This window comes from Ovis canadensis, chromosome 1 (genome assembly GCF_042477335.2).
Source record: "Ovis canadensis isolate MfBH-ARS-UI-01 breed Bighorn chromosome 1, ARS-UI_OviCan_v2, whole genome shotgun sequence".
NCBI classification, from domain to species: domain Eukaryota; kingdom Metazoa; phylum Chordata; class Mammalia; order Artiodactyla; family Bovidae; genus Ovis; species Ovis canadensis.
In genome coordinates this window covers 215182750-215198020 of record NC_091245.1, presented here as the reverse complement: position 1 = coordinate 215198020, position 15271 = coordinate 215182750, and the positions used below count along the sequence as shown (strand labels likewise).

Below are 15271 nucleotides of genomic sequence, written 5' to 3'. Positions count from 1 at the left end.
ATGGTTGGATGGCATCCCTGACTCAATGGACATGAGTTTGAGTAAACTCCAGGAGTTGGTGATAGACAGGGAGGCCTGGCATATTGCAGTCCACGAGGTCGCAAAGAATCGGACACAACTGAGAGACTGAACTGCACTCTGCATACAGGGCTTCCCTGGTGGCTCAGCTGGTAGAGAATCTGCTTGCGGTGGGGAAGACCTGGCTTTGATCCCTGAGTTGAGAAGATCACCTGGAGAAGGGAACAGCTACCCACTCCAGTATTCTGGCCTGGAGAATTCCATGGATTGTATAGTGCATGGGGTTGCAAAGAGGCAGATGACTGAGTGACTTTCACCTGTCTTCTCTCTGTATAGAAGTTAAATGAGCTGGGTTACAATATACAGCCTTGACATACTCCTTTCCCAGTTTTGAACCAGTCTGTTGTTCCATGTCCAGTTCTAGCTGTTGTGGGTTGACTTACCACAGCAGTACTGTGGCCACTGCTGAATTTTCCAAATTTGTTGGCATTTTGAGTGCAGCACATTAGCAACATGAATGTCACTGACCACACGTGTGTGTGTGTGTCTATGTTAATCCCAAACTCCTAATTTATTCCCCCATAACCCCTCTATCTTCTTGATAGTCGTAAGTTTATTTCTATGTCTATGAGTCTGTTTATGTTTTGCAAATAGTTTCTCTGTGTCATTTTTTAGATTCTACATATAAGTGATATCAAATGATATTTGTCTTTGACTTACTTCACTTAATATGATGATCTTTAGGTCCATCAATGTGGCTGCATATAATATTATTCCTTCATTATGGCTAAGTAATATTGTATTGTGTATGTGTGTGTGTGTATGTATATGTGTATGTATATATGTATATATATGGAGAAGGCAATGGCACCCCACTCCAGTACTCTTGCCTGGAAAATCCCATGGATGGAGGAGACTGGAAGGCTGCAGTCCATGGGGTCGCTGAGGGTCGGACACGACTGAGCGACTTCACTTTCACTTTTCACTTTCCTGCATTGGAGAAGGAAATGGCAACCCACTCCAGTGTTCTTGCCTGGAGAATCCCAGGGACGGGGGCGCCTGGTGGGCTGCCGTCTATGGGGTTGCACAGAGTCGAACACGACTGAAGTGACTTAGCAGCAGCATGTGTATATACACACTATATCTTCTTTACCATCCATCTGTCTGTGGATATTTAGCTTGTTTCCATTTCTTGTCTATTGTAAATAATGCTGCAGTGAGCTTTGGGGTGGTTGTACCTTTTTGAATTAGCTTTCTGACAATCTTTCTGAATCTTAATTTCCTCATTTCTGTTTCAGTACACTTTGCACTGTTGAAATACATATCAATAAATTATCATTATTACTTGTGCTAGTCCATCAATAATCAGAGAAGTATCATCAAAATATGTTTGCATTTCTCCCATGTTAGTATTATGTCTATTTCCTCTAATAAAACTCCAGTTCTTCGATCATAGTCTTGATGCATTATTTAGTCTGTGTTCTCATGGCATTTTTGTCTTGTATTTCTTAGTCTTCTCTACTTTGAGACTGAAGAATGCTCCAGATTTATAAACTCATGCAGGAGTCTTGCTACCTGGAATCTAATTATCAGATGATTGACTGCTTACCTGGGTTTTTGCACCTTGTCCAATATTATGTTTCTTATCACCAGGCTGTGGCCACCTCTTAGGCTGCCATAAAGATGCTGAGAGAATTCTGGCCTCAGGTATTCTGCAAGTAATGCCCTCTAGCTGCTGGGTCAAAAGTCATTTTAGTTGATGACCTCTCTCATTCTTAGAAGTAATATGGTTGTCTGCATACCTCTGATTCAATTCAGCTCTTGATTTTTTGCATACAGGCCATTCCACTCTTGTCCCGTTGAAAACATTTCAAACAATCTATCAGTCTGGTCCTGATTGTTTTTTATAATTAAAATAATTTTTTGGATAGGCTAGGTAGTAAGACTATGAGGACTGGTTTAGTCAGACAGGCTAGTTGGTAATAAACATATTCCTGGAGAGAAGTGGAATTATCTCTAAATAGAATGATTTCTTTTCTATTAATTTCTATGACATGATGACATGTCAGTTGATCCTTAATGGATGAATAATTTTAGTGCCAATTTGTAATCATCTTTCCCAAAGATAACTTAAATGCATTTTCCAGCCAGCCAGTAATCTGTCACAAGGGTACTGTATGACTTCTTATCTGATTTTTAAAATTCTTTCTTGGTTTTTAGTTTGACAAGAAATAGTATAAGGGTAGTCATATGAAAAAGATGACCACTTATGAATATTACATATCCTGATTGCCATTCCTTCATCTTTTAATGTATACCAATGACATTAATATTAAAACAAAATTAGATTCTGCTGTGGCCATTTTCTTTAGCATACTTGTTGGTGCCATTAGTTTACAGGAAATAAAATGAATTGCCTCAGACTTAATGAGGCCTTAAGAGAGTATTAAAAAAAAACAAAACACTTTATTTAAAGGTAAATGCAAATAGTTGCAAAGAGTTCATGGAAAGGTAGATAAATTATTTACAATTGCTTCCTTTCTAGAGTATATATTTTAGGAAGAGAGGTCAAAAAACTAAAAACCCTAATTGGGCCAACTAGATAACATAAAATGCTAGAGTACTAGGGACTGAGGTACATAGTGAACTGAAGGGCTCATGCTTTGTCTAAAATAGCCAGGCATTCTCCATCCTCCATCCTCCTTCAGAAGTAGAAATTCCAGACCAGTGATATTAGATCTTTAAATTAAAAAATGTGACCAGAAGCAAAAGGAGAAAAAAGAATCAGAAATTCTTAAAAACTTCTGATTCTGAATGTTAATAAGATACAAGATATAGGAATACCAAATGTTGATTCATACACACTTTAGGTATTTTATATATTGTTAGTTTGTATTGTCTATAATATAATTGAATTCAGAAAAAAATCAGAACAATTTTGTTCCCTTCATATCTCTCTGTTTATACATGTATTGAATACAGCCCAACATGGTACATATAGCCTAAACCTATAGAGAGAGGTCTAGAAAAATATAGAAATAAGGACATTTCAGTTCTTGGAGAGAGATATTGAGGAAAATCTGCCCAGCAACAGCATGTGCACATTTCCAGTTTGATGTCCTCATATAAGCTTTGTTTTTCTAAAAATAACAAGCAAAAGAAGCAACTCTGCTCTGCATGACTTTCTTGCTTAGGACTCAAATAAAATTTTTTTTCCCTGTTAATTTCATATTGGCAGAAAATTAGTTCAATTATTCCCAAACAGCATGACAATTTGGAAATATGTGTGTATATTTTTAAAGACTCTAAAAATAGGCTGCTGGTCAGTCAGGAAAAGTAATGCTAAAGGTGGAAATTAACAGAAGTTGCTTAGTTGGTACTTATTTCTCACAGTTAACAGAGTTCACTGTAATTATGTAACATGATTATGGCTATGAAAAGAGCAGTGGATGGCTATAAGAAAAATCAGAGCTCTGGTTTTAACTATATACCAATTTAAACACTATGTGGCCAAAGGTAACTGTGAACCTATATGAAAATAAGTGTGTGCCCATATTTCAAGAATTAAAACAAGGATTTGGAGTTGTGGGCTCTAAAGAATTAAATGTTTTCTTCTCTTATGTTTGTGTCTTTGTCTTCATTGGAGTTCATTAGGAAATTCCAAACTCACTGGCTAATAAGAGAAACTGAATCACAATTTGTATATATAGAAATCATAAAAGTGATGAAGACTAAGGAAAGGGCAGGGGGTTATTTGTGTTAACTATGTTTAATGTGTGGCCTGACCAAGTGTCTGAAAACAATTATGTATATTTCACTTCTTTGCTCACTAAATTTTTAGGATAAAATGAAGCATACTTTATAGTTGTTTCATGTATTACGTACTTCATATATTATGTAAATGGATTACAAATATTAAATAATGTTCATGGGATATGTAAATATCCCATATAGATAATTAAAGTATATTCATTAAAAGAATGTCTATTAAAAACTCATGTGATAGTAAAAAAATAGCCAAAATGCTTATCAGAGAGTTCATGGGATGTTTTCTCCAATACGTTTTTTTCTATTTCAATCATTTTGTTCTTATTTTTATTACTTCCTTCTTTAAATTTCATTTAAGTTTATTTTGCTGTATTTTTCTAAAGTTTTGAAATTGAAGTTAAATCATTAACTTTGTTTTCTTACATACTAGTTTAAGACAATATGTTTTTCTCTAAGCACTGCTTTACTGCTTCCCCAAAATATTGTTATGCCATGTTTTCTTTATCATTCATTTAAACATATTCTCAATTTTAATTTTATCTTTAACTTTTGATTATTTAGAATTATATAATTTCCAAGCAACTGGAATTTCTAATTATATTTTTATTATTGAATTCTAGCCTAACTTCACTGTGTTCAGAACAAAGAGTCTATATGATTTTAATGGTGTTTTTTTAACCGCTTTTTAAAAAAAATATAAATTTATTTATTTTAATTGGAGGTTAATTACTTTACAGTATTGTGTTTTGCCATACATCAACATGAATCTGCCACAGGTATACATGTGTTCCCCATCCTGAACCCCCCCCCATTCCCTCCCCATACCATCCCTCTGGGTCATCCCAGTGCACCAGCCCCAAGCATCCAGTATCATGCATTGAACCCACCAGTCCAGGTTCGATGCATGATTTTAGTGTTTCAAAGTTTGTTGAGACTCCCTTTTTATGGTCTACCATATGGGGATCTGGTAAATGTTCCATGTGCGCTTAGAAAGTTATTGGGTATGGTTTTCTATGTATGTTATATTCGTCAATTTTTAAAATTATTCTGGTATTCTATTCCTTAACTTTTCTTTTTCTGCTTATTCTATCAGTTACTGAGAGAAATTTATTAAAATTTCCAACTCTGTGAATTTAAATATTTTATTTGTACTTTCAAATTTTGATTTGTAAGTTGTAAAGCCTACTTCACTTAACTAGAGATCAGGGAGTTTTGTCTCTTTGGTTTAACTACTTACTTGCAGGACACACAAAGCTGCCATACAGTAGACACTCACTGGTTATTTGGGTAGGGGGTGAATGAATGTGAGAATAAAAATAGGTATCTAGTGACAAAGTCCAGAAAAATATGCATGGGATAGTACAAAGTGAGATTTGACCAGCTGCCAAAGACATTAAGATATTTTGGCCAGATTTTGCCAGATGGAAGCTTTTAAATTTCTTTGTGCATAGTAGATACTCAGTGATGAGAGTACTATTCTTTGTGTTTTGTTTTTGTTTTCCTTTATCTGAGAGCATATTAATGAAAGTATTAGTTGCTCAGTCATGTCTAACTCTCTGAGACTCCGTGGACTGTAGCCTGCCAGGCCCCTCTGTCCATGAGATTTCCCAGGCAAGAATACTGGAGTGGGTTGCCATTTCTTTCTCCAGGGATCAAACCTTGGTCTCCCACTTTGCAGGCAGACTCTACTGTCTGGGCCACCAGGGAAGGCCTGGGAGCATATTAGCCTTCTTCAGCTGTATTAGCATCATCAGTATTCAGTCAGTGGTATCAACCTACACACATCTTTAACCAAGAAATGTTCATCATTTATGTTCTTACTAGAAAGTATAATTCTCTGAAAATTTGCTTACTCCTCTGTCTTCCAGACTTGATGCTGTCAGCTTCCTCTGCCAACTTTCATTACCTGGCATCTCTATATTCAGCTACTTGGCTTATGTAAAGGCAGAGAGATGAATTTCTAGATATTCTCTCTTGAAACTTGGGAATTATTCTAATTCTTTTCTAGGCCCATTTTAATTTAATTTTAAATTACATGTATAAATATTATGTGGATATAAACCACCTAAAACAATGACTGGCACTAAGCACTCAGAAAATGTTGGTAGTGGTAACAGCATAAGTGCTCTGACTATTATGAGTATTTATTTTAAAAGGTATTTGAATTGTGAACTCAATATTACCAAGGATAATACCGTGCTTTATTACCAGGAGAGCATTTTCTTATTATTATATATTTTTTATATTTTCCTATTATTATATCTTATTTTCTTGCATTCTTTTGTTAAATTTTGCTTGTCTATGTTTTCAATGTTTTCTCCAGTAAATATACATTAATTGCATAATAATTAAAACCTTGAAAGAGAGATGATTTTAATTTTTCTTTGAAGAATAGGTAACCAATAATCTGAGCTCCTTCTAAACTTAGCTTTTTTCATTGTGTTCCTTTTTTTTAATTGTTAATGATCTGTAGGAAAGAAAGAAAATATGAAAAATTGAATTCAGTGTCTAGAATTCAAATGTGTGTTAGGATATTTAAATACCATGAATTTACTCAGAAGAAGAGAAAGATGACAAATAGGGCTTAATAGTTTCAACTGTGAATCAAATTAAATCCAGGTATGTATTCTGAAGTAGTTCATGTACTAAAGTAGATGCTGTTATTCTTATTTCAGTACTTGGGACAGATCATTTAGGAAAGGAAAAAGAGAAAGTAAAGTAACCTTTATTATATCCCTGGAGGTTCTGGAGACTGTGCTAAGCACTTTACATATGTATTTTATGCTCTCAAAAAAAAAAAGTAACATATTACTATTCAAAAGATTACCATGTGGAAATTGAGGCTCAAAAGATACTCACATGTGCAATTTCATATAGCTTATATGCAAAAGCCAAAATGTAAGCCCTCTTTTACTGAATTCAGAATCCAGTATCTTTACTCTGTGTTCTCCTCCTCTGAAAGCTACTCTCTCCCCACCCATACCCACTACCCTCTACCAATCTTTTGTTGACAGTTGGTTGTCCAATTATGTAGATGAAGTATGTCAGAAATATCACCATCAATGCTGCTCATTTCTTCTCTAGCAATAAGCCTCTTTTCTTCTTTCTTCATGTATACAACAGAGATGAAGCTTCTAAATGACAGCTTATTCAAATATCTCAGTTTGCAATATGTTTTTCTTGTCATAACTCTAATTTTCTATCATTTTATACTTACTTTTCATTTTTCATTTGTGTTTCCATACTGTTATGACTTCCAATGACCAAATATCTCTACAGATTGATTTCAATGCATTTCATAAAGATGGGCATATTAGTAGTTGTTTTTCTCATGATTTATGCAGTTTATCATGCTGCTGCCGCTGCTGCTGCTAAGTCGCTTCAGTTGTGTCTGACTCTGTGTGACCCCATGGATGGCAGCCCACCAGGCTCCCCCATCTGCATATCATTTAATAGAGAAGATTTCACTCTTGAGTGCTGAAATGAATATGTTCATGAAAGGTAGTCTTGATTAACAATGACAAATAACACAAATTCTTACTGATTCTGATTATTGTCCTCATGTAGACATTATCACTCTTTGTGCTCACAATAGCTTTAATGTATTTGTAGTGTCACAGAAAGATAGCATCCAAAAGTTATTTTTAAAATATCAGTATATTAATTCCCCTCATTATATAATGTTATCATTTTAGTCAACCTTGCTGTACTAAAGATTTAATTTGCTATACTGGAAAATAAATGAAGATAAGTATCAATTATATTTTCAGTGTAGTCTTAACAGTATATTAGTGAAAAAACAAAACAAAACAAAACAATTATTTGCTGTGGTTTCCACTTACTAGGACTTCCCTGATAGCTCAGTTGGTAAAGAATTCACCTGCAATGCAGGAGACCCCAGTTCAATTCCTGAGTCAGGAAGATCTGCTGGAGAAGGGATAGGCTACCCACTCCAGTATTCTAAGACTTCCCTTGTGGCCCAGCTGGTAAAAAATCCACCTGCAATGTGGGAGAGCTGGGTTTGATCCCTGGGTTGGGAAGATACCCTGGAGAAGGGAAAGGCTACTCACTCCCTTATTCTGGCCTGGGCAATTCCATGGACTGTATAGTCCATGGAGTCACAAAGAGTCAGACACAGCTAAGTTACTTTCACTTTCACACCATTTACTAAGCACAAGGAGCTGTAGTTGGGTTTTCAAGATGCATTAAAAGGGATGACTCAATATTTGTCCTTAAAAGTTTATTTCTTTAGTTTTGTGAAAACACTGATAATTTTGTGTTAATGTTAAGAATAAGGAATCATTTAGTGTTTCAGGTACTTTAAAATATTCTCAATAAAATGATTATTCTAAAGCATGGAGATCAGTCATTTTTATTTATGATCTTCTTAAACTGGAATATGCTTCTCCCAATATTTGTTCATTGGATTATACAGTTGGTGGTTTAGTTGGTAAGTCATGTCCGACTCTTGCCAATCCATGGACTATAGCCCACAAGGCTCCTCTGCCCATGGGATTTCCCAGGCAAGAATACTGGAGTGAGTTGCCATTTCCTTCTCCAAAACCAAGAATCCATGTTAATTTTTAGTACCACCCAAGTTTATGTCATTTTCACTAGAGAACAAACAGATGCTATCAAAGACTTATAATGTCCTACTAATTGGATGAACTTGTCTATTTTGTGAATTAACTTTTAGATTTAGTTTAGATAAATAAGGTGACTTAATTGGTAAGTGATCTTTGACAACTATTTTCCATAAAAACTAGATAAAGTATTTCTAAAGCCAGGTACTGTTAACAATAACATTCTTGTGCAGGGATGGTACATTCTGTAAAAGCTTATTAGCGTTCCTGCCTTGCATTAGCCCTCATTTTGTTCACATTTCTTCTTGCTAAAACATATTTGTAAATGCTTCATCATGAGATACTACAATATACGGTCCAAAATACACACAGTATTAACCAGAGATGAAATTATTTCCTATATAAATGTGTGTAAGGAATGAAAGATGAGGAGTTATACCACTGGACTCTTTTTAATTTTTTTTTTAAATTCAGGTAGTAACAGATGTATTGGCAGTTTTATTTCTGTGTGTCCTGGGTTTTAATCAAGCTTATTTTACTATTTGTGTCATATCAAGTTAAATTAATGAATAGAGTATTGATTACCAGCTTTATGCTGGAGATCACCAAGCATGGTGCCTTGGTGATTTTGGTGATCATCTGTGTGCCTTCTATAATTTGCAAAGCAGACAGCTATGCTCCATGTTCTCCTTGATCATTAGGAGGTATTAAGTTCTCTTTCAGTTAATATACTTCTGTGATAGCTTTTTTTTTTTTCAATGTGGTATATAATAAGCAGTTTTGTGTTTTTTTTCCCCTTCAGATGGTTCTCAAATTCTCAATTTTGGGCTTCTGAATTCTAAAAATAGTTACTGTGATTTCCTTAAGTCTTATTTTGTCATGAACATAAAGGCCACTTTCTTCTAACTTCACACCATCCAAATTTTAATTACTTTATCCAAATATTATTCTTTATAACACTCCACATTTTTATTACTTTGGGAAAGCTTCAAAGTTTAGAAGACTATCTGCTCCTTTTAACTGGTGTGGAAATCTAAAATACAGCATAGTGGAGAAGAAATCTGACTTACCTAATCCAGGACATTATACAACTTAGTTATATTACCTGACACTCAAATTTCTTATTTGTAAAGTGGTAACAGTAGATACATGAGGATCTTTTTGCAAGTTGATTATGCACAGTGTTTTCAGTCTCTATAGTAGACATTCGGTACATGATTTACGGTTGATTCGGCATTTTAGAAGGAAAAAAGTAGTGGGGCACATAGGCATGCTGTTTGGCATGATGTTAGTAGCTGGCTGGTGAGGAAGGTGAGGGGATGATCCTTTACCCTCCTAACCACTTGATTTCTTGCTATCATGTGTGATATAGCTTTGCCATGCATTTTAGTCTTAATATTTCTAAAGTAAAATTGAAATAAAGTCAGTTCATACTGTAGCATCTTGAAATTTACTGGGCACATACGGTGCATGATTCCGAGAATTTTACTACATTGAATACCAAGTCAAATAACTTTAAAGAAACTTTTGACTTATTAGTATGTGCAAAGTATCAAACTGATACAAATATGAGTGTGTGTGTATGTTATTGTATATGCACATAAGAAAATCTCAGTGGACATTAGTAAATGTGCTGTTTGTTTTCTGTGTATTGTGAGTGCATTTCTTTAGAGGTTTTTCTTTCCCTGCTCATTTACAGTAGAATCTTGGCAGCCCCCCTTATACTAGGAATACTACATGCATCGCTTCTTCCAATTCTAACACCAGTGTTGCTCTGTGGCTCATCCAGTAGCAGGTGTTGAACATTGATATAAACAGAATTTTGTCTAGCAAAGCCATAATCCTCCCATTTCCAGTCTCTACTGGCCAATGAAACACTAATGCCAAGCTTACTTCCAAATTCAAGTCTAAGGCATCACAGTTCATTTGCTTCCTGCCAAAACTATTGGCCCATGGAAACTCTTATTTTAAAAATTAAAGCAGAGCAAAAGTTTCTCTCAAATTCCATGTGGTTTTAGGTGATATACTCCTAATTTTTCAGCTTTCTCTGAAATTAATAAATTGAGATTATTTTGCAGTTAGTTACTTACTAATATTTCTCTTTGAATATAGCAAACTGCCTAATTAGAACTGCTCACCATGTATCTCAAAATATTTTGGGGGGAAGTTCAGAAAACTATAAATTCTCAAAACTTGGGCATTTTAACATTCTAAGGGGTTTGGAATGATTCGTAGATAGAATCATTTGAACCAACCATTTGTATCAATAAAACTAGTTTATGTGAAATTTAGATTTAAAGGTTACATAATCTTAAACACAGAACTCATATAGCTTCCTTAAATCTTTTTTCAAGGGGAGTGGTACAAAAGGCAAGACTCATATTAACAATTTGATAAATTTAAAATAAATGTAAAATTTAAAACAAATAGATTAATTTATATCATATTTTAATTTAAAAATAATTAAAAGTTAATATTAGGAAGATTGGCCTTGAAGAGGTATTTATTAGCTTAATTATTTGAAATGTTAGGAAATATTTATTAGGAAATGTTTCTTCAATCATTTTCTAAGGGCCAATATTTTTATAACTGTGTATAACAAAGCTTTGTTAACATATTCAGGGTACATATTTGTTATATTGATATAGTGGTATTCAGAGTACTATAATACATGTTCCTTTAAATCCAGCTAACCACCATAGTATGCAAGATTTTGATAAGATAATCTCTATCAGGTAGAGATAATGTATAACATGGTATATCAATAAATACTGAAGAAATATTTATAAAGTAAGTGCAGAAGAAGAAGGATTTGGGTCCTAATTCTTAACTGTTTATCCACATTTTTTCCCTCTTAGATGTTATGGGAATAGTAAACAGTTCAGTTCAGTCACTCAGTCGTGTCCGACTCTTTGTGACCCCATGAATTGCAGCACGCCAGGCCTCCCTGTCCATCACCAACTCCCGGCGTTCAAACTCACAACCATTGAGTTGGTGATGCCATCCAGCCATCTCATCCTCTGTTGTCCCCTTCTCCTCCTGCCCCCAATCCCTCCCAGCATCAGAGTCTTTTCCAATGAGTCAACTCTTCGCATGAGGTGGCCAAAGTTCGGAATAGTAATAAGTTCTTATAAAGGCTTCATATCTAACACATAGAGGTTAGGTGCTCAAGTTTTAATGTAATTCTAATCACAAGCTTGATATGGAAAATGATACATGTATTTTAATATTAATATGGGAGATAAAAAGTAATGAAGATATTCTTGAGGAAGAACAATTAGAGGACTTGCTGTTCTGAATATTGAGCCATATTTTAAGGTAATAATGATTTAAATGGAGTATTGCTATGAAGATGGATCAAAAAGATGAATGGAATTGACTAAGGAGCCTGGTCAGACCCAAAGACATGTAGAAATATATATATAAATTAAATAATTTTTACTGCACATGAGTGAAGAATGTAGCAATGGAACCAGGGTGATTATTCATACACAAAAAATCATATTGGGTAATATTGCATTCATTTCTACCACACCACACACACACACATAAATATTCCAGGTAAACACTGAAATGTGGAAAACTTAATTCTTTAAATCTTTTATGAAAATAACTTCATTACCTCAGATTTGAGAAGGATTCAGAAAAATGTGCAAACCATTACACTGTATTAAAAAAAATAATAAAACATGTACACAAAGGCTTTCTGGAGCAAATGACACCATACTGTGGCTAGAGTATGGTACCATATGTTCTATTCAATAGAAACAAGAAACTAAAAACCTCAAAAATTGCACATTAAGATTATAAAATTTTATCTCATCATAAAACAAGACATTGAAAATGAAAGAGAAACCAAAAATTGGGAGAAGGTAAGTGCCCTGTTGTTGTTCAGTCACTAAGTTATGTCCAACTCTTTGTGGCCCCATGGACTAAAGCATACCAGGCTTCCCTGTCCTTCACTGTCTCCTGGAGTTTGCTCAGACTCATGACCATTGAGGTGATGATGCCAACCATATCATCCTTTGCTACCCCCTTCTCCTCCTGCCCTCAATCTTTCCCTGAATCAGAGTCTTTCCCAATGAGTTGTCTCTTCACATCAGGTGACCAAAGTATTGAAGCTTCAGCTTCAGCATCAGTCCTTACAATGAATATTCAGTGTTGATTTCCTTTAGGATTGACTGGTTTTGTTCGGGGGTTCTTACATAAGTATTGAGAAAAATAATGTGATGGGGGAAAAAAATTCATACTATTAGGTAATAGTTTAGATAGAAATGAAATGTTTATAGGAAGATAGATACATTTTTTTTTTTGGCCAAAAACCAAAAAGAGCTGGTTCCTTTATATTCTAGCCCCAAACAAAGCAAAATTTTATTAAATTTTGACATTTTAATTTCCTATGTCTCATTCTTTTCCAGGTTCTATGCATTTTTTTAACCACAGTTTTTGTGGTTTCTAGGATGTCATAAGCAAAAATAGTATTATTATGGACTTGGAACAGGTATAGAAATAAATTTATAGACTACACAGCAAGAATACCTGAAAATTAACTTCATATTGTTTTGACAATGTGTGGTTGGCTTTAACAAAATATACTGATTTTACTGCATATCATGATTTTCATAGCATCATATAATTTGGCATGTAATTTGTATCAAGATTTGACTCTAAATCATTTTAAATAGCAATAGCTGTGTATTAATCATGTGGCTTTATATGTAATTATGTTAACTATAATACGTAACTGTCTCAACCAGCATGATCACTCATTTTGGAGCCCAGTTTTAAATAAGATTATGTTGATGTCAATAGAAGGATCAGAACTAATAAAAGAACTGTTTGGCATTGATTACTCTCCTCTCGGTGGTCCCATAGTCCTTTATTAGTTCTTAATTAAGAGTTTAATTCATTCTGCTTTGATTTGTATAATTTCTGTACAAGCTCATCACCTCTACCAAACTTGAGTTTCTTGTGTGGCATCCTGTCTCATTCATCTTTCATATCCCATACCTATTAATAATGGTTCATATAGTGAACAACCATAACTCAAAAGAATAAAGATTTTCCTGTTTTTTTTTAAGAGTATGCTTTTTTAATTTCTTTCAGAAACTTGGTACAGCTGTACAAAAGTGAAGATGACACAGAAATTTCAAAGAAGATTAAGACTCAGTGGACTTCTTTGGGCTTAGAAGATGTACAGCTTGTAAATTACTCTGTGTTGCTGAACCTGCCAGGTCTTTCTCCCAGCTCTGTGACTCTGAGCAGCAGTGGCCAGTGCTTTCATCCTAATGGCCAGCCTTGCAGTGAAGAAGCCAGAAAATGGAGCAGCCAAGACCTGCTATATTCATATGCAGCCTATTCTGCCAATGGAATTCTCGAGGTAATATGACCATTTATCTCTGTCATTTACAGTGAAATGAAATTAGAAAACAACAGCTTTCATCTAAATTGAACTAACTGGCAAGATACAGCATACCAAAGTAACCATTAAATGTTCTCAGTGTAGAGGTGCCAGGAAAGGGGAAGGAAGATTTAAATTGTCTGACCCTTGTCATATTTGGAAAGTGAAAACATGTTAGACGAATTTAATTCAAAAGTGTTGAATGTGTGACTGAGTCATTCACATTTTGCTTAGCTCTTACAGTGCAAATTCATTTTCTTCTTTGGTTCTAAAGAGGCAAGTTTTAATAGACTGATGTGGACAGAAAGAATAAAAATGGAGGCAGTTGTGTTTTGAGATTGTGTATGCACACAAGAAATGAAGTGGAAAATGGATGTGATTATTCACACATTTAAGATTTGATATACAGTGTTTCTGCTTTATGATGGAAAATACATGAAAAAGGGACCAGGTGTGAATTTTTTCACTTTAGTCTAAGTTAGCTGTTTTTTGTTTGTTTGTTTGTTTTGTTTTTTAATGTGTTTTTCTGGCACTGTGGTTAGGTGCACAGCTTCCAGAGCCACGTGGACTAGTTTCAATTCTCAAATCCCCAATTATCACTGATAATTAAGCATCTAGGGCTGAGTTTTCTCGTCTCTATAGTGGGGATAATAATGGTCCCAGCTTCATAATCCTGTTGTGAAAATTGAATTAATAGATGTAAATCTTGGAAGATAGAGCTTAGCCTATTGTAAGAACAATATAGCAGTTAGACTTCAAGCATTTAAGTGGTCACTAGTTTCCTTTATGGGCAAATTTTCCATATCCATGTAAAAGTCTCATGTTAATAAACACATTTAGTTTCTTTATAAAGCTGTAAATTTCTTCTATAGATTTTGTGTGAATAAAATGATGTTTTTGCTAATTATTGACATAGCTTTTTAAGATTCTAATTTATGATTAAGTCAGAATAAGATGATGAATTTAAATCATTTAGAGTTACCTTGCATAAATATAGGCTTGTTCCTAAATTTTTTGTTAATTTTTGGGGGGTGTTATGGGGAGAGGCGGTTAACTGATCCTTCAGCACTGTTTTTGTTCTAACATCGCTGATATTTAGCATATCTACTACACATAACCAGCACCATCTTGAAAGTCTTATTACTTAAAAGTTAACATAATATTAAGTGTAATATTTCTAGTGTAGGACTCATGGTTTGATTTGATTACTATACCCTATTTCTGATAGGCAATAATAGAAATGTACCTGCGTATTAAAAGAAATAGAAGGAGGCTGCTAGCTTGCTTTCTTTAGTTCAGAAACTTTGGTCTTAAGCTGAGATTCTAAAGTTAACACACAGATTTTCTCTCAGACTCCCAAACCTGTGTAAGTGAAAGTCTCTCAGTTTGTGTCAGATTCTTTGCAACTCCATGGACTATACAGTCCATGGAATTCTCCAAGCCAGAATACTTGAGTGGTTAGCCTTTCCCTTCTCCAGGGGATTTTCCCAACCTAGGGATT

The 15271-nt window shown here is 34.5% G+C and overlaps 1 protein-coding gene across 4 annotated transcripts in view; it reads left to right on the top strand.

Annotated features, from left to right (window-relative positions):
• The window catches only part of NAALADL2 (N-acetylated alpha-linked acidic dipeptidase like 2), a 1648032-nt gene that overhangs the window by 869505 nt on the left and 763256 nt on the right, over positions 1–15271 (top strand). For all 4 annotated transcript variants that reach the window (XM_069559730.1, XM_069559739.1, XM_069559749.1 and 1 more), the window contains one exon: positions 13476–13749. In XM_069559730.1, the coding sequence (XP_069415831.1) occupies positions 13476–13749 (274 nt within the window). The remainder of the gene's footprint in view (positions 1–13475; positions 13750–15271) is intronic.